At 38.8% G+C, this 25246-nt stretch overlaps 1 protein-coding gene across 1 annotated transcript; it reads left to right on the top strand.

Moving 5' to 3' along the window:
• The first annotated feature begins 296 nt into the window (after positions 1-296).
• LOC140242454 (uncharacterized) lies at positions 297-24627 on the top strand. The gene is made up of 15 exons (XM_072322188.1): positions 297-580; positions 3186-3564; positions 8509-8703; positions 9553-9792; positions 10891-11006; positions 13307-13435; positions 13809-14143; positions 14966-15080; positions 16540-17398; positions 18407-18522; positions 19121-19284; positions 20109-20347; positions 22538-22634; positions 23071-23223; positions 24175-24627. The coding sequence occupies exons 1-15, from the start codon at positions 297-299 to the stop codon at positions 24198-24200; spliced, it is 3447 nt and encodes a 1148-aa protein (XP_072178289.1). The 3' UTR covers positions 24201-24627.
• The last annotated feature ends 619 nt before the right edge of the window (positions 24628-25246 follow it).

Raw genomic sequence — 25246 nt, 5'->3', positions numbered from 1 at the left:
TGTTAGATGGTAGGTAGATCTAATGGAAAGACGTCGATCTAGTTTCTATAGTTTCTGCAAAGTAGTTTCTTCCCGGCATGACCAGTGAATCTATTATTTCAAATCTCAAGACAAAAGAATGTTCACAAAGCCAAAGCACAGAGTAAAGGCTAAACTAATCCTAAATAGAGTGATGAATCTCATGCCAGTAGAGATACTGTGTATCGTGACAGTCTTTCTTCATTTCTGCTGCTCACCCTTTCCACTGACCCGCTCCTCTCCCCAGCAGAAATGCATCGTAGAATGAAGGAGCAGCCATGAGTACTACTACTACTACTACTACCAGACATTACAGAAATGTACCTCGGTCTGCTGGGCCGCTGGGTCGAGCCAGTGATAACAAAGTGAGAGGGAAGCCAAGCCGACCACGGGGGACTGCAAAGCAAGGCTCTGCTCCAGAAGTGAGTTCAAGAAGCTTAAGACTGGGCGGGGCTGGAAATACCGGCATTAGCAGGAGTGACAAGGACGAGCACCAGACCCTGGCAGCCACAGGAAAAAGTTTGCATGTTCCTGTCTTCAAAGTGGCTCCAGAAACCAACAGGTGGGTAGTGATACATGTAGATCAGCCATTGCAATAACTATCAACATCTGGGACATACTTTAGCAGTTTTCCACCAAATTGTGATGCTCAGAGCACTGTTCAGTATTAATTAACCCTCTGCATACTACTAGTACACTGTGTACATTCATTTCCTGTCCTTCTAGATACAGTGTACAAATTACAATTGTATATTAAAGTGTGAAATTTGTGCATATTAATCAACTCATAGGCACAGAAAGTGCCAAATATTTTCTTTGCATTGGTATACAAATGATGCACAGGATAGAGTGTGTTAGTGAAGGTGCGGCGCGCTCGAGAGTATTGACAATGGTGCGAAATGCACGAGGCGCAGCCGAGTGCATGTTTGCAACCGTTGTCAATACTCGAGAGTGCGCCGCACCTTCACTAACGCCACGAAATAATCCTGTGCATCATTTGTTTTATAAAATGGGTCGAAAACTAACAGCATTATTCACGTACCTTTGTGGGTCAATACCAGTCAGCTACATGTAGCACTCGCTCAAAAGTCAAGATGTCCGAAGATGTTCGTCCCAAACATTTACGCACGTCACACTCGTAAATCCCGCACATAAGTACTGTACGTACGTATTTAAGAGTATACGTACGCCACGTGTTATGCACAAGAAAGGCCGCCGGCTGTTGTGGCAGCCCGAACTAGAAGTTGTTTACATGATTGACAGCGCGTATAGTAGCGCGTGACGCACTTGTAACAACTGATTGAGTGCGCACTGCTAGTGTAAACATTGTGATGTACCCAGGCCGTGCATTTAGTAAGAAATTAATGCACGCACACGTGACTCATTTCAGCGCTTCCAATTGGCTACATTCTTGAACCCATTTTATAATTACTAGTAACAGATTCACACTGCACACATTGCACTCTCTCTCCCTCCTCCCGGAGCACTCTAGTCACAATGCCAAGCTGTATAGTGCTCACATGATACATAATTTACCACTTTGACATTCAGCTTCTGTTGTGTCCCCATTTAAATGCAAAAATTAAGAGGAGTACTGTATGCCTCTTGGTAATAATGTCTTGCTATTTATACCAAAAGACAGAAGTGCCTTGTCAAAGTTTGACTCCTCGACCTATTACAGTGCATGAACCAGTTACTCTGTCTGGCTGGGGGTAGGGATGGGGGATGGGGCAAGTTTGGATGCTGAGTCTGGTATGATACTTGTTTACAAGTTGCATAATTTGTTGACACCCAGTACAGAACAGAGAAAGGCAGTGCTGTGTATAATGAATCCTGGTGATAGTACAATACATTGACACGTGTAGGTGTATGCACACAGATCTGTGCTTGTAATTATGTGTGGCACAAGGCCAGGGCTGGTGTTAACATTAGATTGACTGCATGTGATGCTGTGCATGATTATTAATTACAAGCTTGTGATAACACTTTGGTGTGCAGGCATGTGCAGATGTGTTTTGTGAGTAATGGTGAATGACTGATAAATTTGGGTGTTCACTGGGTGTAATGCAATACGGTACATGACAAGTACAATGTAAAGTACATTTGTACTGGTAGATATGTTGGCTATACATCATGGTAGGCCTACTGGTACTTGTTGAGGCATACATGTGTTAAAACCATACACAATAGGTGGCTTCACCATCAGACACTCTATAGATTTAGTCACAAGATTCATGGAGTTGGAAGTGTCACAGTTCTTACATTATTAGATGTGCTGTACTCATATCATCTCTTGGTTTTTAATGGGAATTTCTGTAAAAGGGGGAAAAGCAAAACAAGGAAACGGGTTGCTGGCAAAATAATACTGAGATACTATGTAGGCCACAGAATAGGTTTTGTGATAGCCAAGGAAAACTCTGTAGTTGGGTATTGAAACTGTCCTGATTGTAATATTAAAGTGCAATGTATGCAATGCACTCATTCTTCATTCCTTTTCTTGAAAACTTTATATTACTTGCTTGGAATTTCAATTGCAATATTTCTTTGTTTATAGATTTAATCCCCTTTCATATGTTTCTTTTAATTAGCTTTATGTTTTCCCTTTTGTTTCAGACTTAACTGTATATTCAGACACAAAAGTTTCTGAACTTTTTTGTGTAAATAGATCTTTTCTCCAGTTCATTTACTCATAGTTCCAGGAAGTGATACTAGGAAATACTCTGTAGTCTTTTATTATTAAATAGATTTTTTTTTTTCTAAAATGCTGATTGCACTCTTAAGATGACAACCCCAATCCAGATCAAATGCTACAGGAATGTTGTATCCCTGATGAAAATTTTCCTCTAGAAGAATAATTGGTTGATATGAATTCATGTATTTGCTTTTCATGTTTCAACCAAGGCTACGGAATTAAAAGAATTTAGGAGAAAATATTTTCTTAGAGATGGCTATTTTTAGAATCATTTATCAACATGCGAAAAAAAAAAAAAATTGTAGAGAAACCATTGTACAGGTACTACAGTGTAGATCTTCCAGAAGAAGTTTCATTCTGAAAGCGTGAATCTGAATTTTACTATATGGCTATTATAATTACTATTCAGTGTACTTGTGCTTAGTAAATGTTATGTGCATCTGAACATACTCTTAATTATGTTTTTCTTCAGCAGGTTTGACCGGGGAAGTTTACTAAAGAAAGTGATGTCACATGACCCAGTCCCTGGGGAGCACCATGGCAACGAACTTGAACTCCGCCCCTTGCACACCAAGTGTACCTGTGGCAACGTCGGGCGGGGGCGGAGGGGAGGGAAGGGGCTGCCATCATCACCCCTCTCTTCCTCATCCAGTGGTAGTGATGATGGAGAGGAGAGCTCAGAAGACAGCATAAGGGAGGATGAGCAAGGGAGTGGATACCCTTCCGCTGATCTGCTGAACCTGCTGATAGTCCACGAGAGTAGAGAGAAGCAGCAGAAGTCGAGAAACCTCCTCAGGAACCTGGCAGAGAGCGTCCAGTTTGACACAAACACACCAGCGAATCAACTCCATCAGGTATGCCCGTGTTGGTCAGGAGCACACACAGTCTTCTCATCACTATTTTCAAGCCATGGATGTACACTGACCCACAGCACAACTCTCATCCCTTAGAATATAATAGTTCCCGTAGGTTATATAATGATTGCATACCAAAGTGAGAGCACTACAGTATGGTGCTGGGCTTCTCAACATTTTTACCTGAGGCCCATTTTGGCTCCTACAACCTTTTTGGAGGTCCATACGACTTGTAGATAGATCAAATATGAATCTGTTAATTGTTCAATTTTTGGCCCATTTCTTGAGAAGCACACATATGTCGGACGAGACTCTTGACTTTGAAACAGAGGTCACGAGTTCAAAACCTGCCCAGTGCTTACATTCTTGGACAAAATGTTTTTGTTTGTTTGTTTGATAGATACTTTATTTTCTGCAAATCAATATACATAAGTTAAATAATCATGAAAATGCAGGAAATATACAAAGTAAATTCAACGCAAAGTCGTTTGACTTGCATAAACCACGATACATATTAAGTACATAATCATGAACATGTAGGACATATGTAAAGTAAATTTAACAGTCTTTTGACTTGCATAAACAACGATATGAAAGAAATTTGATATACAGTATGCATGTCTATGCAGCAGTGATAAGAATAACATTTATAGTTAAGAAACGATTATGCAGAGGGCCACCATTATAAGCATTGCTTGAAAAGATGGCCGGCCCGAGGAAAAGATAAGGACGTACTAAATTCGCAACAATATAAATTCTGCTACGAAGGTAGCAGGGGAAAATAAACTCTGGTGTGTGATGGTGGTGGTGGTGAATGTGTGTGCAGGTGCTTGAGGGTGCACAATAGCAGATAGGCTGGAATTTAGAATAGTGAAATTGGTTTACTGTAAGAGGGGACGATATGCGTTGTTGCTACCAGGAAGAGTGTTCCATGTATCCGGACCTTGATGTCTAATCGACTTTTGAGCAAGTAAAAGCTTCGGATTACTTAAGTGAAAATCATGGGAACGACGGGTAGGGTATGAGTGAATATGGTCATTGGTTACTAGGGTATTATGAAAAAATGGTAATGCATTTCGAGTGTGTTTATACATGAATATGGCAGTTAGGTACAAATGAATATCATGGGCCTTCAAAGTTTTTAGGCGATAAAATATGGGGTCAGTGTGAGCCAAAAAATGTGAATGTGACTGTGCATATACGAAGAGCCTTTTTCTGGAGAAGAAAAATTGTGTTCAATTTTGTTTTGCTACTGTTGCCCCATACAATATTACAGTACATTACATATGGTAAAAATAAAGTGTTGTATAAGGGCAAGTCCAAGATATCGCGCACCTTACGTATGGGACATTCAGAGATTTCAAACCTCTGAAAAGTAATGAAGGAGCACTTGGATTTTATTGTTTATCATCAGGAGGACTGGTATCCCTGAGAAGAATATTGTGTTTAAGTTTGATGTCATTTGACCTTGGGTTGATGGTTTTATTAAGAAAAATATGCCAACTTACGTATGGGACCAGAGAAAAACTGGATTTTTCAAAATAAAGTTTGAACTGAAAATTCTCTGAAAGTACCTTACTGATCAAGTTCTGTTTGGAAGTGAAGAAAGGTACAATACTGAAGTATCTTTCAGCAAAGTTTCACTGCAAAAGAATAAAGCATATTTTCATGAAGTTGGTTTAATCAACGAAAGTACACCTTACGTATGGGACATGGCTCAACTTACGTATGGGACATTTGTCTTTAGTGCACAAATGCATTCATGGGATTGACTTTAAATTTCCCCATAGTGTCATATTCAGTTCCACAAATCATGCTACAACATGTAACAAATGAAATAGACTTCTAGGTGGGTACTTTCCCGGTTCAGGTACCTAGCAAAAGCTAAAATAAAACAAATAAAAGTAATTACCAATTTATAATTAAATGTCTTAGTTTGGATTCCGTCATGCATCAACACTGTCCTCATGATGTCTACACATACAGATACAGTATACTGACACTCTATTTCTAGCCCATTTGTAATTACTCTAGTCAATATTTTTTCATCAAATGAAAAAAAAATAAGCGAATTCTAGCTTGTGACCTTGATATAGCATACATGTACATGTACAATAACTAATTTGTAGTCTTGATAATTTCAACTTTAGAATCAAATGTCATGTACAATGTAATTTGCAAATACAGTTTGAAGTGGGTACTTTCAGTAGCTCTAGGCTTACCTTGCAAGTTGTCTAAGTTTTTATAAAGCTTTATAATTGTTTGAAATGCAGCACAAAACACAACAACAACAAGAGTACTTCATTTTGCTCTGTAATCATCATGTTTTGCCATGTGAATTTTAGCTGAACTGCAAAATCAATCAAATTTTAATGAAAGTTTTAGATTTTAAGGAGATAGAAGAATGTATGTACCAATGCTGTTTGTTTTTTTTTTTTGTTTTTTTTTTTCAAATTGCTTGGCTTCGTGTCTATGAAACCAAAGACGACAAAATTTGTGTTACTTTGTGCATACATACATGCTTGTGTAGTGATACAGGAAAGATTATCATTTGCACATTCAAATCTAGATTTGAAACACTTAAGTAACTCACTGATCTGCAAATTACAATTTTGAATAAATTCTAATAACCTCATTTGATCATACACTACCAGATTGCAATGTATGTTGATAATTGTGTAGATGTGGGGTACAAAGTAAGTATGAGTTGATGAAGGTGTCTCAGAGCACATCTGTCTCTTCAAACACAAAATAGAAAAGAAAATTGAATTCCCTATTTGTTTGTGTAATTTGTGTTTTTAGCACTCCAACCACAGAATCAGTATTGATATTGTGGTTTATAGCAAATGTAAACTATAGTCTTCATTTTACACGATTTTCAGAAATTATGTTCATGACCTTGATAAGTCATGACATATTCTGAGGGTGAGCAGTTGAAATATTAACAATCATATCAAAATAAAAAGTATTCTCATAAGGTTTTTCCTTTGCTATCAACTCTAGTACTGACAAAGTTACCTGCTCACACCTTAAGTGATTTTTCTTTTCAGTAAGACCTATAATGTTGTCATTGATGCGCGCTATAAGCACAATTGTTTTGATTTCGCTTTTGAGGCTGTACAACCTGTGGTACATGCTGAACAGTGTACTGCACCTAAAATGACACTCAGAGAATCCCATTCTTGGACAAAGTCATTTTGTAGAGAGGTAAAGTTGAAAATGATAACTGAATTAAGAAAATGTCCAATATCAAAATGTTAACGGGGAATGTTAATTTAAGACCAGCTGCACAGCCTGTAATGAAAATAAGAAAATACAAGTATAAATGAATATTCTTTATTTTCCTTTCTTAATCATAGAATGACTCAATAATGCTGTTCTTACACTCTCCCTGAGGTCAACTGAGTAGGAGAGGCAGATATATAGACATATCCTTCAGAGTAGGTGCAAAGATAACCATTAACCAAACAAATGTAAGGACATATAGCATCCATGTCAAAAGGCGGTTTTCCCATTCACTTTGCATGTAATGTCCCATACGTAAGGCATTTGTCCCATACGTAAGCAGACTTTAATTAGTTATAAGATGAAGGACTAATTAAATTTCCTCATTTAGTTTTGCTAATCTGGAGTTGAAATGAATAAATTAGAACTTCCTAAAGTATGATTGGTCAATGTTACAAATCTTCAGAAAAAACTTAAAAAAACATACTCAAATCCTTACGTATGGGACACTATGTTCTGGGAAAGTGCATAATTTGCATAATTAATGTGCTGACCTTGTCTTACCAATTGCAGATTATACTAACTCATACAGGGGTCATGTCCATAAAGGAACTAGGTCAAGGACAAATTCAACTGATTTTAGATGAATATTTATAATTTGTCCCATACGTAAGGTTTGTTTTTGATTTATGCAAATCAAGGCCATATTTCTTGCATAAATTTGCATAATTCAATATTTTCTTTGCTGGAAATATATGATTTAACTCTTTGGCTACAACATGATATCAAGAACTTTTTGATAAAATCAAGATGAATTTTGAGCATCTGAGGGGACATTATCTTGGACTTGCCCATAACATAATTAAAATTTGATCATTAATTAAATATTTTATTCTTCTTAAAACACCAGTTGCTTTAGATATTGCTGTTGTAATATTCTGAACATGAGTATTGTACTATTCCAAGTTAGATTGCTATCTAGGGTTACTCCTAGGAACTTGGTTGAATGTTTCTCAGCAATGTTTATATCATCAATAAAAATACTTTGAGGAAGGGTGGGTTGGGATTGCAACGTATGAAAGTGTATAAAACATGTCTTATCAACATTCAATGAAAGCTTATTACTTCTAAACCACTTCGAGATGTTGCTTAATTCCGTATTTAATGTGTCAACCAGTGTTACAATGTCCTTGTGGGAATAAAAAACATTGGTGTCGTCTGCAAATAAGATGAAATTTAAACGAGGAGAGGAGTTGATGATATCAGTGATATAAATCAAAAAGAGTAGGGGCCCAAGGATAGATCCCTGAGGGACACCGCATGACACGTTAGAATATAGTGTATGTTGAGTGAGTGGATTTAAATACAACATATTGTTTTCGATGACTTAGATAACTTCTTTTACCCACATTGTCCCTCTTCACCTTGCTATATAATTGGGTACCTGGCAATGCTGGGGTAAAAATATGTCGGGCCCTATTGGGAGTGCAGTGCTTACACTGAAGAGACTACCTTGGGTATAGAAGACCATATTACAGTAGGCTCCTGTTATAACGAAGTCCTCGGGAACGGCAATTTCTTTTGTTATATCAAAATTTCCTTGTAAGTGAACAAATGAACAATCACAAAAAATAATTACAATAATGTTGAGGCCTGACTTTATATCATATTGCAAGATTGACATGACAGTGTTACATTTCTGTGCTATGCTGCTTGCAGCTACTTCGGTTGGTGTCCAGCAGAAACCCAGCTGTGCGTGAGGCCTCGTTGAGGGCACTAGGCCAGGCAGTAACCAGCACCCCAGACCACACTGCGATCCTCCTAGAGTCTGGAGCTATTACAAAGGTCCTTGTACTCCTCCATGCAGATGATGATGGGGATGTAGTCATTGCAGGTTGCCAGTTTCTTGAAAAGGTAATACAAATGTATTTCTGTTTATGTTGTGTTGTTTAAAGATGTGGATTTCTCCTAGAAGTAGACTCCATGCAAATTGGCAACATAACATAATATATGAACATATTCTCCTTCACATATTTCTGAAATCACTCTAATCAGGTTGTGATCTGAAAATATTTGAAAGTATATCTGGAGTAAAGCACAACTATCATTATTTTCCCAGTCTTTCGGGACAAACCAGGGTTGCAGTCACTGGAGACTCCAATTTGAATGTGTTTCACATTTTGGACCTGATGTTGTTGTGTGTGTCAACTGGTATTTAATTCTTAGCTTTTCATAAGGACTTCACAAAAGTCTTGCTAACCTGTCATAAAGTGATAAGATTTTGTACATAATGTCCCATGGTTCCTTGGAAGGTACAGCCATATTGCTCTCATTTCAATAACTTTATAAATGATGTAAAATACAATTGTAGCTCACTGCATGTTTATTTTTGTCTATTACATGTTATGTTTATTTGAAAGTCTGTAAAGACTAATACCAAGAGAATAGTGTGTCACAGAAAGAATTCTGACATAGTGTTGTTGACCTTTGACCTCTTTCAAATTACATAATTATATTATTCTATGTGACAACAAACAAAAATATGGTAAAACATAGAACCACATGTATATATATATATAAAAAGAAGGACGGGCGGTTTGGGCATTATAGGGAGTATTAAGACGGGCTTGGGCGGTTCAGTTGCGAATGTGTTAACCCAATGAAGAGTAGTCCCGAGTATACTTTGGTAGGTGTCTATGGGAAATGCATGTTAAAGGCAAATCAGCTTGTCATCAACAGGTTAAAACTCTTGTCTTGTTACAGGTGACAAGTCATGGTGAACTGGCAGACTTGTGGCTGGAGGAGATGATTGTCACCGGTTTGACCATCCTGATTGGTGTCCTTACAGATGGGCGGAGCCAAGGAGCAGCAGCCATCCAATCACAGCGGGCCGCTGCCTCCCTCCTCAGCCAGCTGGCCAATCACCTGCAGCTAGCCATACTGATTTTAGATCATGGTATGGAAGACATCAAGGAGGCATTTAGGAGACACACCAACACAAGGGTAAGAGAGAAAATGTAAAACCAGAAATATTTTAGGCATGAAATTTTCGTGAATTGGAGCCGACAACTTTTCCCGGTATGAATGTTTGCAAATTGCCAGTCATTCAATTCATACTGTGTAGACAAGAACTTTTGTGTGCATTTGACTTCCTGGAATCTTGGCTTCTCAAGAAATTCACAAAATTTGAGAGAGAGGTACATTGTACATGCTGTATGCGCTGTGCTGTATTTGCATGTCTAATTTTTTGCAAATCTTTACTTCTTGACAATTTTGCATGTGGTTACATTCCCAGTCGTGGAGTACAACTGTGACGGAGAAGGTGAAAGTGTGCGCATCCATCCACATAGGAGGTGCGCTGGGACTAACGTCTTATAAACTTTATGGATTGTCGCACACCTTCTTCATACTGTATACTGTGTATTGAGTACCAATGCACGTACACTTACATGGCGCATTCATGTCAGGATCAGAGTTGATATTTTTTACTTTTGCAAATTAGCAAATAGTGCCTGACTTGCAAAATTCATGATGATAGAAACCCAGCAAAATAAGTTGCATATATGGTAGATGGGTAGATGAAAAGGTAGATACATAGAAAGAGAGAGAGAGGGGGAGAGAGAGAAGGAGAGCTACTGTACACCATTGTATGTGATTTAGAACTCTGTTAGAAAGTCTGGGAAGAGGCAAAGGAATTACTTGAAGCTTTATGTCTCTCTTCCCCAAATTTAAACTTCACCTATAGATCACTTGTGCCAAGAATGTACGGCTTATGTTAGCTGTGATCTTGTGGTGAAGTCAATGTCAGCAGTCACATATATACTGTATTCATTCTCATATCAATATGTGTATGCGCAGCAAGAGGTCAAATTCAAAAGATTAACAAAGTATGTGTTTTAAGCATTTATGACATAATTATGCAGTGAGGATGTAAGTATCTAGAGAGTAACAAAAAAGCCTCCTTTAACAGATGTATTCCTTTTCTGCATTGTTATGCCTCTGCCATGAAGTGTCACCAGAGGCATTATTACAATATCGCTGTTGTTTTTTAGTTAAAAGCACCATATTATGACTAATGTAATTTGCATAATGTTGTCACAGGAGCCAATCACTGAGCTGCTGACAAACCTGATCAGTCACAACGACCACACAGCTGGGAGTGTTCTGAGCCAGAAGTTCACCTCACTCATATCAATTGTTCTGCGCGATGGCCCATGGTAGGTATTTGAAAAAGATCAACATAGCAGTGCCCTAGTAGTTCTAGCAAATATTTTGGCTGATAGATTAATTTAATCCTGGTCAGATAGTTCATTCAGGGATTTTATTATGCCTCCGCAACGAAGTGGCCGGAGGCATTATGTTTTCGGGTCGTCCGTCCGTCCGTCCGTCCGTACGTTCGTCCGTCCCGTTTTGTTTTTGTCGATATCTCAAGAACTGTGTGGTGGTTTTACATCAAACTTGGTATGAGGGTATATCCTTGGGGGATAATACTTTGTGTGGATTTTAGGGTCACAGGGTCAAAGGTCAAAGGTCACAGGTTATTTTGTGAAAAAAAATTGAAATTTCATGTTTTTCTCCATATCTCGCAAATGGTTCAAGGTATCTTAATGGAACTTAGAATATATGCTTGTACCGATGGGCAGTGATTATCTAGGGAGTTGGGGTCATGGGTCAAAGGTCAGGGGGTCAAAGGTCAAGGTCAACTCCTCAAAATATCACTACTTTCCTTAAAATGCAATATGCCTGAAGGTTTTTTTTTTTACTTGATGTATGGCATGTATTACCCAATATATATTTTTGGGGAAGTTTCTTGCCAAAAGGTCAAAGGTCAAAAGGTAAAAGGTCAAGTGAAAGTGCTAAATTGCACTTTTTCCTCCATATCTCGAAAGTAACTCAAGGTATCATCATGAAGCTTACATATTTATGCATGTTCAACCTAACAGTGATTCTCTTTGGAACTGTGAGGTCAAAGGTCAAAGGCCAGGTTTAGATAATGCTATTTTCCCATTTGATACTGAAATCATACTTTTTCTCAATACCATGAAAATTACTCAGTGTATAAACTTATAAAAGGGTCAAAAGTCAAGTAAAAATCATCAGTTCCCCAAATACCTGCACTCTGACATTTTAATCATTCATCCAGTGGAACCTAGTTCTAGGAAAGTGAACATTCAGCACATTTGTGGCAAACCTGTCATTTTAATATTTTGCCAATTGTGTGAAACTGTCATCACACATTGTCAAGACATAGTACTATAGACCTATTAGGAGAACCATGCATTATGGCGGAGGCATATCAGTCGCCGTAGCGATATATCTAGTTTCACATGCTGAAATCTTAGTGAATTACTTTTGTGTTTCCATTAACTCAAAAAAAGTTTTGGAATGAGGTATGTAATATAGCTTGAATGGGGCTTCATAACAAGGATAATGATAATAATAATAACTGTGATAATAGTATCAGTAAATAGCAAAAATAATATTGATAATAATGATAATGATGCTAATGGTCTCACTATTGTGGACTGAGCAATCCACAGATAGATTGGTATCATTCATTCTCAGAAAACAAAATGAGCAAAAGGTAGCTAACAGATTTGAATGTTTCAATATGTAAAATAAGAATTAGTTCATTTACATGAAACACAAAAATGCAGAACCTGTAGACATAGGTGGGGAAGTGTGTGCATCCATTCATGCAGTAGGCTCACCAAAATGGAGGTGTACTAAACTGTATTATCATACATCTTGTTCATACATGTGTGTATGTCACATTCATGTCAAGATCAGGGCTGATATTTACGTGTTTTGTTAAATTTGTGAATAGCTCCGGACTTACAAAAGATATGGCATACACAATACTTATGTCTTTCTGGTTGGTAAGCTGACAAAACATTCAGAATTATCTTTGGAGTACTAGTACTATCTTGCAACTGATTGACAAATTGCTGTACATCAACATATTGAAATAAGCACTGAATTGATCAGTGTTTTTTGCTCTTTTTTTTTTTTTAATAAACACTGATCAGTTCAGTTTGCGGTGGTTGGATTTTTTTTTTTTTTTTAAACTATAATTACATGTTTACGTGTTGTAGGTCTCTATGCTGGTCAGCTGGGATCGAGAGGTCCATTCATAATGGGCCCCACTCACAAGCTCTGCTTCTTGGGGCCTCATATCCATTTGCTTCATGTTCATTCATTACTGTGACTATGTCTGGTTTTCAATAAATTGAATTGAATTGAATGTAGGGCAATTTGTCAACCAGTTGCAATGAAAACAACTTGACGGAAGAGTTTCATGAATTTGAATACTGTAAAAGTGGATATTTTTGTACGTCTAATTTTTCGCGCTCAGTCATGTAAGAAGAGTTTCTCGTGTTTTTGATTCCACGGATTCCGCTTTTATTTTCTCCCTAGTTTCTGGGTGTGCAAAATGCGCGAAAATTACAACACCGCAAAAATTTCCACTTTTACAGTAGTACTACGATGTATCTTGCATCTCTCTGTGTTGTGACAGTCTCCTGCAGACCAAGGCTATGGCATTTTGCCTCCAGCTCTGCACCTATACTGCTGGTGTGCAAGCCCTGATCAGAGATGGTGTGCTGCTCACTACCTTCCTCCAGATCTTGAGGTCAACCCACTGCAGGTGAGAGAGTAACATAACATCTGGGATTCTAACCTCGGCCAGTGGATAATGCTACAACGTAGCTATATGTACCCCTATAGTGTTCATTGTTTGGCGTCAATGTTTTGGACATGTTGCACAAACACGCAATCATATCAACTCTGCCACACAAACCAACTTTTCTGTATTCGTGCCTGAATTATTCCATCCTTAATTCAGTATGTTTTAAAGTTCTCAGTAGGAGTCAAGACCAGAATTTCTGTTTCACATTGTCCTTGTGATGGTGATGTCAGAAGTCAATTTAAAAAGATTTGCTCCCCTGTCATGGGGTAATGAAATCTCAGAGGATCTGAGTGAAGAGCAGCTCTCCTCATTCCTTTGACTCTTTGTGCAGAGAGGTGAGAGGGACTGGCATAGCTGTCCTCTCTTTGCTCCTTGAGGAGGCAGGCACCAAGCTCCTCCAGGCTCTCCTACGGAAGGCAGAGGGAGCCTTCAGGGAGCGGAACCGGGCGGGGCTGGACGGTGCACAGGGCGGGGCAAGGGAGATCTGGAAACCACTCACCGCTCAGATGATGGAGGCTGACCGAGAAGATGCAGTGGTCTCCAAGGGCAGCGGAGGAGGAGGAGGAGGAGGAGGAAAAGGGAGGGGAACTACAGACAGTGAGAAGAAACTGAAGACCGGTCTAAAGGAGGTTGTGGATCTCCTTGTGCATGTTCTCCAGGTCGAAGGTCAGTGAATCGGAATGGAGAAAAAAACTCAATCATCCCATATGTAGTCACTCCCACAAGGGAATAGAAAATGTTACCGTTCTGTTCTTTATTTCATAAAATTTTTTTACACATACTCTTTAAGCTAACATGCGTAGTCATAAGAAATGTTAACCGCCGCGACAAAATGAAACATAATTATTGTTTATGTATAACTCTGTATATTGTGTTATGTTTAAGAATCGCACCAACTTGTTTACCATGGGCTAGACATTAAATGATATTTGCATTCATCTAGTATCGGAGTAACTTTGGTAGGATAGCTTATAACACTCACAATTACATGGTATCAGAATAAAATGAGGGAAACTCTAAAGAGCATCTTTTAGCAGCAATTAACAGTGTGACCTCGATATTAACAGAGACTCTAACTCTACCAATTTTGGCGGGAGATCTCCCACCTCAAATCCATTTTCACAATATCTTCCTCTCTGCAGCTTGAGTTTAAATTTTTCATGTTGTAGCTGTGTATCTCCTGCTTGAGATGGATTTTCTCCCACCTGAAATTTAGCTTTCTCCTGACCAAATTTACTTTTGTCATGTACATTCAAAAGCAAGGCTATGATAGCATCAGAGAGCATCTATAACACCAGCCTATTCAAAAGGGACATTGTGCTTCAAAGTCTCAAGTTTGCCAAGGGGTCCAGGGAGGAGAATCTGCAGATTAAGAGATACTTTGGGTTCATGTCTTGTTATTTTGTCTTATTGCATCACTGGGCAATGTCCTGTGTATTCAATCCAGAGTTTCTGAAAATGAATATCATCTACTTTGAATGTTTTTAGGCAAGATTCAGACAGACGACAAGGGCGACGTTTCGGACGTTCGATTCCGTCCCGGTCAGGACAGCTTCACTGCTCTACACCACGCCATGCAATGCCTCAAGAGTTTGGCAAATATGTGAGCTTTAAAACGTCCCTCCGGAGAAATCTTTTGAGTTCTTTCCATGTTTCACTTGATATTCATTGATAGAGACTGAAATAGAACAGAAAAAGTGGTAGAAGTTTCATCAGAATAGTACATAGAAAAAGACAGATGCTGAATTTTGTAAGTTACAAACAAGTTATAAACTAAACAGCAACATTGAGCACAGCCACATACTGTCCGTGAGAGTGACAAGACCTCGTTTCTCAAAATCATTATATTTTATTGTCTACAATAGGTCTTTTTTTTTCAATTTTTGCAACAGTTTAGCAAGATAATATTAATATTGATTTCTGTGTCAAATAATGAAGAAACATTGTTTTGGATTACAGTCATGATTGCTATGTTTTCAAACTCAAATCAGTATTTCTTATTAAGTGGGGAGATTTTTGGTATATTTCAATTTAGATACGAGGTCTTGTCACCCCAGGGATGATATGAAAATGAGATGAGATATTATCAGTGCCAATTCTTCCAAGGGTTTGTACACATAAATGTCAGAGAAACCATGTATTTGAGCAATGATTAGGCAACTGTAATACCTTCGTATCTGGAAGTCATCATCAGGAGGTTATCACATTGCAACGATGATCTGACTTGACAGACTATGATTTGAATTTAATTGTAGAAAAAGACTGGAAAGTTAATCAAGATACTTGTTCAGGTCAGTAAGAGACTTGTGAGGTGGTGACATTATCAATTCATCTAATGTGCATATTAACTGGTTGTGACTGATTTGACTTTGTCATGGAAACATGTGAAACTGTGTTCTTTCATATGGTGATGTTGATGAAACTTCTACCCTTTTTCCTCAGCGCTTTGAGTAATAGCCGTGGTAAAAATCATGAGCATGCATACTCAGGTGGGATTCAAAGCCACCCGAGTATGTAGCGTATCTATGATTTTTACCATGGCTATTACCCAAAATACTGAATGCTTTAATAGCGCTACATACATTGATAAAAGGCAATTGTCAATCAGTTGTAATTCTACCATTTTGTTCTTCTGATTTTTTATTTCGTGAATTAGAGCCAATTCAAACAAGGAGCGGAATTACACATTTCTGTGATTATTTTCCACTGGACTCTTCCGCTTATTCTCATTAGGCTACAGGTGGAATATATCTTGCTGTTTGTCTTTGCAGACAAGGAAAACCCTTCTTTCAGGTTTCCGTGGCATCCTTTAAGATGAATAGCATACAGTCTTTGTTTCACACGTCAGTGGAACAGTTCCATTGTTTCTTATTTTTCTTTCTGTCTATGATTAATTACTGATATAAGGAGAGAGGAAAATTGGTGCAGAGAGAAAAGAGGGCAGCAGATATCTAAACCTTCCGCCCTGTTAATACCTATATTTAGTAAAAATCTCCTTCAACAAATGTCCAATCTAGTCCAGCGTTTCCAGTAATCTGACCACTACATTGCCTTACCATCAGGTCAGAAGCGGTCGCCCGAAACCTGTCAGTCCACCGCCTCCTCATCTCTTGTGGGGCTCTGTGCGCTGTCGACATCCTGCACACGTACACGCGGTCCAGCTTCGACCGTGCCCTCAGCGTCACGCCAAACTCAGACAAGCAGCAGCGAAACCCGGAAGCCCTGTACATGCAGGCTTCCATGAAGCTCTGGGAAGGAGGCTCGACGAAGACAGGGACACCAGCGAAAAATGTCAAAGTGCACTACAGCGAATCGGAACTGGCATTTGTAGCATCCATTATCGAGGTTGTCGCAATCTTGGCGGAATCCTCGTGCCGCAAATGGAATGCAGGTGTCATAGGTGATCTTGAAACGAAAATCACAGAATTTTGTGATTTAGGTGATGCGGAGAGAGAGACTGATAATCCAAGCCACAGTGTTGGTTATAGGTACGTTGAGACCATTGGCCAAGCCTTTCACAGTGGACCAGTGGCTAACAGGAGCATTCGAGAGCGCAGGTCAAAGGTTAGATTTGCCTGGGATGATGATGGACAATCCATGGAGAAAGGTTGCCATTTCAACCAGTCAAAGGATGATGAAAGAGATGAGGGCAGGAGCAAAGGGAATGTGCAATTGCCGAAGGCAGGAGGAGAGAACAGACAGACTTTAAATTCCAACAACAATCACACAAGGAGAAAGGGGTCTACGAGACAGGATGCCTTAGGGAGGGAGAATGGTCACCACGGTAACCAGATTCACCTAGATCTAGAGGCTGTCCAAAGGGAGCAAAAGTTGCAGTCACACTTGCGGAAGGCCCTGCTGAAAAGTGGCGCCAGTGAGTCCGTGGCAGCCTGGATGGTTTGTGGTCATCAAGACACTGAGGTAAGCAGGAGTGAAATCAGGGTGGCAAAATTGCTTGTCACCCGCTTTCTCATACAGGCACTATTTTATGGGTCCATCAAGCTGTAACCTTTCCTGACTAGTCTCAGAAATACATGTACTGACCACACTGTTTTCTCAACATGGTCATCATTTGCAGAATAAATTGTGTCACATTCTAGATCAAACTGCCTGAAGGTGTCCGCTGCATGAAATAAACGATTGCTTGAATTTCTTTACACTGCTCGGAGTACTGTCTATGGCCAAACTGTGTCAGTACAGGCAGACACTTTAAAGGGATGGTACAGTATTGGTGGAGATGAGAATTGAGCTTTTAACTTTTTGCGAGATACCAAGAAAACACTTATGATATAGTACAGATCATACCATTTTAAGAGGAATTCCAAGTTTATTTGATGACAATCAGGTTTGAAATGATTGAAACATCCAAAAACAAAGTAAAATAAAGCGATCGTAATAAAGTGTGGGTCCCACACTTTATTGGAATTGCTCTTTTTTGGATATCTCAGCCATTTCATAACCAATTTTCACCAAATAAACGTTGAATTCCTCATAGAATTACATGATCTCTCATATTTCATAAGAGGTTTCTCATTATTTCACCAAAAAAATGTTAGAAACGTGAATTTAGGTCTCAACCAACACTGTACGATGCCTTTAAGCGATGGGAAGAATTGTGTTGTTTGGATCAGTCTATCCCATTCTGTGCCAGGAACAGTGTGTGCAAGCCTATGGGGCTCTCTGTGCCAGTGGTCACTCAGAGCATACAGTGGGTCAAAAGTGAATGTCATAGATACATGTAAGTCATTTTGATTTTTTTTTTTTTTTTTTAGCAATCAATGAAAAAAAGGAGAAAAGCCTGTGTGTTAATTTTGGGCAATGAATTGATGATTACTAAAATGTTGGAACATTATATTTTGCAATTGCAAATTGACAATGTAGGAATATGTACATAACCAATGTTGGGTTGTGTCTTGTTCCATCACATAGGAGTTTGCATGCCATGTAGTCCAGTGCCTGGTACAACCCACAGATCCTGAGGAGATCCAGAGATATGTTAGTGAGTTAATGGCGCATCACAACCCAGCCAGGCGGCATAAAGCAAGGTGAGGCGACTCAATTTCTTGTGTCTTTCAAACATTCAAATGCTCAGAATACACATTTTCATACATCCCTTTTGTTTTATTATTAAATGTTCTGCTTCCAAGTTGTGCAGACAAGACAATGGACATGCTTTCATAATCTTTGGAAGTCAACACTAGTGTATGACTGCCCATTCTTTGATGACATCATACTTCTGTCCAGTTTGAGCGTTATAGGGTAATTCCGCCCCAGGAAAAAAAGTTAGTTTGGAAAGAAAGATTAAAACGTAGTGAGCACAACAGTGAAATCTCATCAAAGTAGGATAAAGATTAGGGATGGTATGAATTGGTGAAGATTCATTGATGTTACCCCAGGAAGTGGAGTACATGCACTATTATAGAGTACCAAAGTGATGATGTCACAGTCTTTTGTTGTAGTTTGTGTTGGAACCAGGTGCAAGCATGGTTAGCAACAAGAGTGTTCACAGATATTCAGGCCAAGTGAGGTTGTTAAGAACCAGTTTCCATGGTGATGAGTGGCCATGACATCCCACTTTGGTACTCTATAGGAGCCGGTTTCAGTCCGTTGACCAAAGTGACGAACCATTCTCTCTGTACACAGAGCTCAGGAAATGGCCGACAGTCTGGCAGAGAGGGACGCTCTCCTCACCAAGATTCTCTCCAAGATGTCCCTGGAGACGGCTGACCTCGTTTCTGACTTGTTACAGGTCAAAGGTCACCAGGAAGGCGGAGGCAATGAGGTCAAGCATCGTGGGAGTAGTGCTGGTAAGTCCCCATTGTGTCTGCCGCATGTGTTGGCTCAAGTCATCTTTATTGGGTGCTACAATGTATGTAAACCATGTTTATTTTTAGATAAATTAATAGAAACTTGTCTATTGTTCACTGGCAAGCTATTAAATGGACCTGAAATGTATGTTCTGTGCCCACTAATAGTATGATGATTTGTGTGTTCATGTTTATACATTCAAGCACATTTTCTTGACATTTAAAGCTACTGACTTGTACCTTAGGGACCAAACGAGTGACATTTATCATCATGGGATCATAACTTAACTCCACTCTGCTCACCCACTGAAACATGTGTCCTGCCACTAATCATTGGTGAAAATGCATTACATAATTCTTTTCATCCTTACTGTGTCTTTACTGACTTTAGAGGACTTTCACATTATTACAACTGAACAGTGTAACTCTATCCCACTGAGATTATGACATGTATTTTTTCTTTTTATTCTTATCAGTTTGCTTGTTTGTTTGTTTGTTTTTTATTGAGAATACATGTGCCAGTGAAATAGCATGTCTAGTAAGAGCTGAATTCAATTGTATGTGTTAATCTCAAGACTTCCAGGATGGGTAGGTACTGGATATTAACCCATGGACACTTCCTTTGGGGCATACATGATTTCTACACAAGCATGCGATGAATCAGCAGCAAATTTTATCATTCCAAATTCATGAAATTCTTCCATTGAGTTATTTTTATTGCAACTGATTGACAAATTGCCCTAAATTGATGTGAATTACATCATTTACGTCAATGTAGGGCAATTTTTCAATCATTTGCAAACTTTATCATGCTTTCTCTTTAGCTTCAGCAAACAGGAGTTCTACTTCCACGACAGCATCCACAGTATCCAAGGCAACCAAGCGAGAGGCTGTGACCTCCTACAAGCCTGCACTGAAGATGGACACACCCCTGGCCTACCAGGCCAGTCTTTTGGCCCTTGACCTTTGCGGTAGGAGACTGGTGGCAGGTTTGAATCAAGCGGGCCACCCTAGCAGGAGACCACATTTACTGCTTCTCTATGACTTGGTGGCATTCGGAGACGTGAGTCTTAAATGGGACTTTGGGGTAGTACTGTAAAACGAGGAATGTTCATGTGCATTTTAATTTTGCAAATTTCGCAGAGCCAAGATTCACGAAATTAAAATGCATGTGAAAGTTCTTGTCTACACTATACTCATTGAATGTTTGAGGCAACTCGCAATAATATCGTGTTTTACAGTATGCTCTAACGCACCACTTCTCAACTGATGGGTCGCAATGATCCTTCAGGTGGGCCGCGCTGTCGGCGAAAAGTAAAATGAAAAAGCTTCATGATCTCATTGGGCCTCAAAAAAAAAATAAAATTGTAGGAGCCAAAGTGAGATTGAAAAATGTTGAGATGCATTCCTGGAAGTTTTAAACAGCTTCAGATTTTGACACAAAGTATTCATTATTCTTTCGTGGTAAAAATAACCGAAGGTTCCTCTGGCTGTAGGATAAAGTGCAGTACTGTGCATTGCAATAAATATGCAGGGATTACAAGTGTGCATTTATCAACATTCATGTTTGTTTTGTATTTTTCAACAATGTATGATAGGAAATATTTATAAGCAGGAAAGAATGACAAGCAACAATGGTATTCTTATAGGGATGAAATCATGCCAGTGTCGATGAATTGATGGTGAAGGATTGTAGCTCTTTTCACATTTTTTTCTGAGACTCAAAAACATACTGTATGAAAAGCATCCTGTAATTCATAATAGTCTTTGTAAAGATGTGAAATAAAGTCTCTAAGACCGGCATTCACAAAGACACTCAAAATGAAATCCAGAGATTATTGAAAATAAGCAAATGAATGTACCTTGTACCCAGTGGTACCTGCATGTATCAGTCTGCACTCAGTTATTGGATGTCTGTTGGCCTTTGGGATGCATCAGGTGTATTCATGCAGTCAAAATTTGCATGATTCATGGACTAAATTCAAACTACCTTTTTGAATCAAGGTCTAAATGTTTTCAAAGACTTCTGAAAAAGTCAAATATTGGTACTAAACTTTATACTTGAATAAAAATTTTTATAAAAAAGAAGAGGATATCACTCACATTAACAGTAGTGTACACAGTTCTGTAAGTCTCTTAAACACGAGATGATTTTAGAATACAGTTAAACTCGCCTAAGTCGACGTCGCATATGTCGAATAATCGCGTAAGTCGATGATTTTAAAAAGTCCCGATTTTTCCCCATTGACGTACGTGTATTAATTCACTCACATGTCAAATTTTGTAAGTCGAATACTCGCCTTAGTCGATGAAATTCCAAGAACACTTTCACGGAAAAACCATTGAATTCACTGTGCCTAAGTCGAATAAGATTTTATTGTGTAATAAATCACTGTCATTTATTATTCATTATTTATTACTCATCATTATTTTGTTTGTCAGATGAGTTTGAGGTGACAAAAAAAAAAAAATGATCTAAAATCAAAATTCAAAGCGATCGCATGGGATCGTTTAACTCTCTTCATATTTGGAGGTCCGCTGGTACAGCCCTGTCAGTTGTCGCGCTACGTACGTACAGCGTTCGTACAGTACACATGCGTTCATTTACATGTACAGTATTGAGCTTGCAGTGTACATGTAGCTTGGCATTTGCAGCGCTGTGCAGTGGAGTGGTATAATGGATGAAGCTGCTGAGTTTTCAAAGCGGAAAGTACGGGGAAAAGTTACGGGCACGGGTAAATCAGAATTGCACCTCTACACGCATTTCAAGCCATGGTATGGTAAACTGGAATCAATCACTGCTCAAATATCGTTCATATTCACTTCCCCAAGGTTTAACAAGGGTGTAAAGTAATCGGACCTGTGCCAATACTAATGCACTGTCCATGCAAAGTTAGCCGCGGCCCTGCTGGGCGACCCGTGCTGCGGCACACCGCTCCAGCTCTCGGCTCCAGAGTAGACAACATACATGTACATTAAACATACATGTATGTACCTGTGGTGAAACTGTAAGTCGATTTTTTTCGACTTACGCACAAGTCGAAAATCGCCTAAGTCGATGTGTTTTGCTCAGTCCCGAGAAGATCGACTTATGCGAGTTTAACTGTACATGATACAAGTATTTTTGAAATTTAATAATAAACCCATGGGAAATGTGTGCCAAAAAAGAAAAAAAAATGCTTCACTGAATTTGTTTGACCTGGGAACAGAGTTCTGATTCTATGGGACTCTTTCTTTCTGTGTCCCACTACAGATTGTGATCCACATGTCTCTAGCAGCCCATGGACTCATTCCAAGCCTAATGCAATATATCCTGAGACATTTACAACATTCCATAGATGTCCTGCTTTGTGAGTATCCCCCATCAACTTGTGTAAATTCCATGATGTACCACCTCCATTGATGTGTATGTACAAAGCACTGCACGTTCCAAGGCACAGAGATATTGTTCCCAGTCACATATGCCAATTAATTATTCAAAAGTGATGATGTCATTGCCTCCTAGCTCTTCCATTGGTTGTACATGGTCAAGATCAGAAAAGTCTGAAATAATTTAGTATGTTTAACTCTCCCACAAGCAAAAGTTATCATTGTCATGTCATTGCAAATGTGAATTGATACCAAGGATTTACTGTTAGGCTTTTGAGTGGAAACCTGTGGGAAACCTATGAGACGTTGACCTCATGACCTCATCTAATTTGCATATTCGTGACTGATGTCACTTTGTATGAAAACATGTGAACCCTGCAAATTCCGTAATGAACGTATTTCATGTTCGCTATCCAGGTTTAACAATGCTGAGGAATCTGGTGGAAGACCATCGCATCAAGCAGCTCTTCCTGTCCGAGGGAGGGGAGAAGCTCCTTCAGAAAGCAGTCACAGTTACCACAGGAGAGGTCAAGGGTCATGCAGAGCGATTCTTGGCATTCCTTTCCAAAGGTATAGTGAATTTTACTCCTGATTTGTCTCATTTTGTCACAGTAAGAATAATAAAATGAAATGAAATATTCTTAGATAATTTTATTGTGTAACAATCAGCAGCACAGATGTTGAATATTTTCATGGGACTACAAGGAGCGACAATGCGGATGGACTGTCTGTGGAAACTCAATATCAACCAACCTATCAATATTCACTATATCAGCTTTTTTTATTGTTTACTATCAAAATGGCCATTTTTGTGAGAGTAATTTTTCATTCTGGGCCTGGTAAGATGAATTTTGTTTGTGGTATCAAAGTATACAGCAGTATTACATATTACAAGCAAAAATGCAGGTGCTGTTACTTTTGCACTTGTTTTTCATTGCACGAAATGTACAAATCCATCCCACAAAATTTCAACTTTCGTAGCTGTGCTATGTCATCTATCCAGTATCTGTAAAGGAATTCATTTTTCCACACAGCCAGAATTTCTTGCTCTGACAATGAAGTGTGTGCTTACCTTGCCTGTATTAAATGATTAGATAATACATCAAGAAGTGCACTATGACTTCTTGTGATAATTTTGCCATCTCTATGTAAAGACCTATGTCAGGTGTACTTTTGTATTTTATTATTATGTTAAGTAGACATGTATGACATTGTTATTTTGTGACTCGAAGCAATATGGGAAAGCATAACAATTATACATACCAAGGTACATCCTAACTATCTAAAATTTTGACATGGCTGGGGAGATTAATCACAGAAAAAGTCAGTACATTTTTAACTTCCTTACAGTTGGAGAGAATGTTATTATGAAGCTTGAATAAATCAATAAGTTTTGAAATACAAATTTTCGCAGAAAAATGTGAGTGCTGTTGCTGTTTTGTAGAATTCCTTACCCCGACATTGATGCACTTTTTGGCATTGAAATTTTTTGAAGTCTTCTTATTCTATCTTTCACTACAGATGAAACTGGATTGGTGTGGACATAAACAGATTAGTTGGTGATTTGCTGAGCTTTGATAATAAGATGCTCATTAGATCTCTTAAGCGATCAGAATGCAAATCTTGCTGCAGAAGAAGTAGGGTTTGTTCTTTTTAGCACCACCTTTCTGAGATTGTCGAACAAACTATTTCATTTTATGACTGAGTTTAGTCTTTCTTTCATTTGTGCCTTTCCACAATATATTGTTACTTTTGCTTTCTGCTTATCAAAAACCTGTTTGCAGCAAATGCCAGTCTGCAAAATTGAACACTGACTACATGACAAAAAGCTAGTATTGAAATAACCTGTGTAGGGAGTGAAGCATTGCTAGTATGTGGGACTAAGGACCTGTGCATTATGTTGCAACATAGATACCATGGTATTTGTAGGATGAGTGCTTTGCAATAAATTGCCTAAAAGAAGAAAGAGAGTCAGGTTGAGAAAGCTTTTCAATATGACTATAAAGCTTCTCAATATGACTGTGATAGTGTGACTGAAAGGATAGTTTGCTTTTCAAGCAAGTTGAGTGGCAGCAACAGCAGTATCAGCAGAAACAGTAGCAACATCATCATTATCAGCAACATCACCATTGTCAACTTTGCAACAACAGTAGCAACAAAACATTTAAGAACAACTCTAGCAACACTACAACAATAGCAGTAGCAACAACAGTAGCAGAGCATTAGACAGCAACACTATCATTCCACCCATAAGGTCAGCAATATCATTTTCAGTAACAACATCAAGAACCTCAAAGACCAAGAACGACAGCAGCAACCACAGAAGCAGCAAGAGCAGCATCAACAGCTGCAACGTATGTTCAACAAGAGTAGTTAGCTGTGTGCATGGAGTTATTCCCTTTTGAGGGTAAATAGACAATCTCTCAGCAACACAGCCAATGAAGGAACTGTCAAAGAAGTATCCAATTCATGATTTCTGGGATAGACCCTGCTGAAAACGGACAATGGTTTGCTTTGGTATAAAATTTGTATACCATGAAAGACGGATAGTGCCCGTGGCAGACACAGTCATTGATTCATTGCCTTTCACAAG

This window comes from Diadema setosum, chromosome 19 (assembly GCF_964275005.1).
Source record: "Diadema setosum chromosome 19, eeDiaSeto1, whole genome shotgun sequence".
NCBI lineage: Eukaryota > Metazoa > Echinodermata > Echinoidea > Diadematoida > Diadematidae > Diadema > Diadema setosum.
Note: the sequence above shows the minus strand (reverse complement) of the source record. Positions and strands in the feature narration are given on the sequence as shown.